Source organism: Propithecus coquereli, unplaced genomic scaffold (assembly GCF_000956105.1).
Source record: "Propithecus coquereli isolate 6110/MARCELLA unplaced genomic scaffold, Pcoq_1.0 Scaffold605, whole genome shotgun sequence".
Taxonomy (NCBI): Eukaryota; Metazoa; Chordata; class Mammalia; order Primates; family Indriidae; genus Propithecus; species Propithecus coquereli.
The window spans coordinates 364301-365941 of NW_012152008.1; the positions used below are offsets into that span (position 1 = coordinate 364301).

At 35.6% G+C, this 1641-nt stretch overlaps 1 protein-coding gene across 1 annotated transcript in view; it reads left to right on the top strand.

Annotated features, from left to right (window-relative positions):
• GIGYF2 (GRB10 interacting GYF protein 2) overlaps positions 1-1641 on the top strand; it is a 126991-nt gene that overhangs the window by 103372 nt on the left and 21978 nt on the right. Inside the window, exon 18 of the mRNA XM_012659323.1 lies at positions 1219-1377. Within this exon, the coding sequence (XP_012514777.1) occupies positions 1219-1377 (159 nt within the window). The remainder of the gene's footprint in view (positions 1-1218; positions 1378-1641) is intronic.

Genomic DNA, 1641 nt, shown 5'->3' on the forward strand with positions numbered 1-1641 from the left:
TCCTATTTTAGTGACTAGTGTTTCTAAATAGAGAGAAACAAAACCCTATACATATAACTATATATGCTTTTTAAAGAAGTGTATATCAGTTGAACTTAGTATTTTATAACCTTCCTTTTGATAGTAATGAATCATGTCATCATGTCAAATATACATCTACAAATCTACACCATCATATTTGCTGGCTATATGAAATTTCATTTTATAGGTGAATTATTATAATTTAGCCTGTTCCCTATCATTGGACCAAGAGGATTATTCCCAGTGTCTCAGTGTTATATAAGAGTGTTTGAATGAAAATCCTTGCAGTTAGTCTTTTCTTAAGTATTTATAACCAGGGAAGTTTAACATTTTTCATGTTTTTTGGCCATTTGTAATTCTTCTTTGGGAATTCACTGTTCATGTGTTTGGATCATTTTTTTCTATTGGGATTTTCATAGACTCCATTTGCAAGAATACACTCTCTAATAGCCCCTAAGCCCTAGCCTTTGCCACACATTTCCTACTTCTTGGCCCCAAGAGGTGCTCTGTGAAAAACAAAAGGGTCCATGCTGAGATGAGATTAGAGCCATTATTTCTTAGAATCACACTACACATCAGCATATAAAAGCTCTGAGGAGTATTGCAGTAAAGCAATCTGTTTAATTCTGTGTTGCTGTGTGTTCCCTAAATGATTTTGATAATGGGACCCCTTTCGGTGTGGTGCTGAATAATATCAGTGGGACTTTTGTTCTTCAGAACATGTTCTGGGGCACGCAAACAACTTTACTCAGTGCTTCTGACGGGGAGAACTTATTTTTACCTCACTGTGAGGTGAGGTGGCTATGTCGATTTGATCTTTCTATGCCTTAGGTTCCCAGTTGATTAAAAGATAGGGATTAAAGGTACCAATGGAGAAACCAAAGCCGGTGTTCTAAAGTAGCTCTTTCTAGGGTTAATCCATAAATGATGTAGCTAATCCAGAAACCAGGATGGTCTTCACAGTGTATTACAATTTACTAATATTTTAAATACAATTTTCTTTTTATTCTTAATGTACTCACTTGCCTAACTCACTTATATACTTTTTACTCCAGGTCTTAGTTATATACTTATTATATTTACTGTTAACCAAGTCTTAGGAGCACATAACCTATTCCTTTTCAAATTATGACATAATGTAATATATTGACTGATAGACCCAGAGTTTCACACATACCCTCCCTTTTATTTCTTTAGGAAGAGGCTCTGCGACGCCAAAGGGAGCAAGAAATTGCGTTAAGGCGACAGCGAGAAGAGGAAGAAAGACAGCAGCAAGAAGAAGCTCTTAGAAGACTGGAGGAGAGGAGAAGAGAAGAGGAAGAAAGGCGGAAGCAGGAAGAATTGTTACGCAAACAGGTGACCAGATGGTTTACTCTTCTAATTGCTCCTTTGAAGCCAGTACTGTAATTAGTGATGAAAAAATTATTAGGACATTAAGATAACCTGTCTAAAACCTTTTTGGGTTGCTGAAAATTACCAAAAGAAACATAACTGGCTCTTAGTACCTCTGTCTAAATTTCTCCAAATGGAAACCTGTTTTCTAGGAGGAAAAATAAAATTTGTCTTATTTTTCTGCTTTTGACTCAGCATTTATTTAGTGAAAAAAGTTGAAAAATGTGA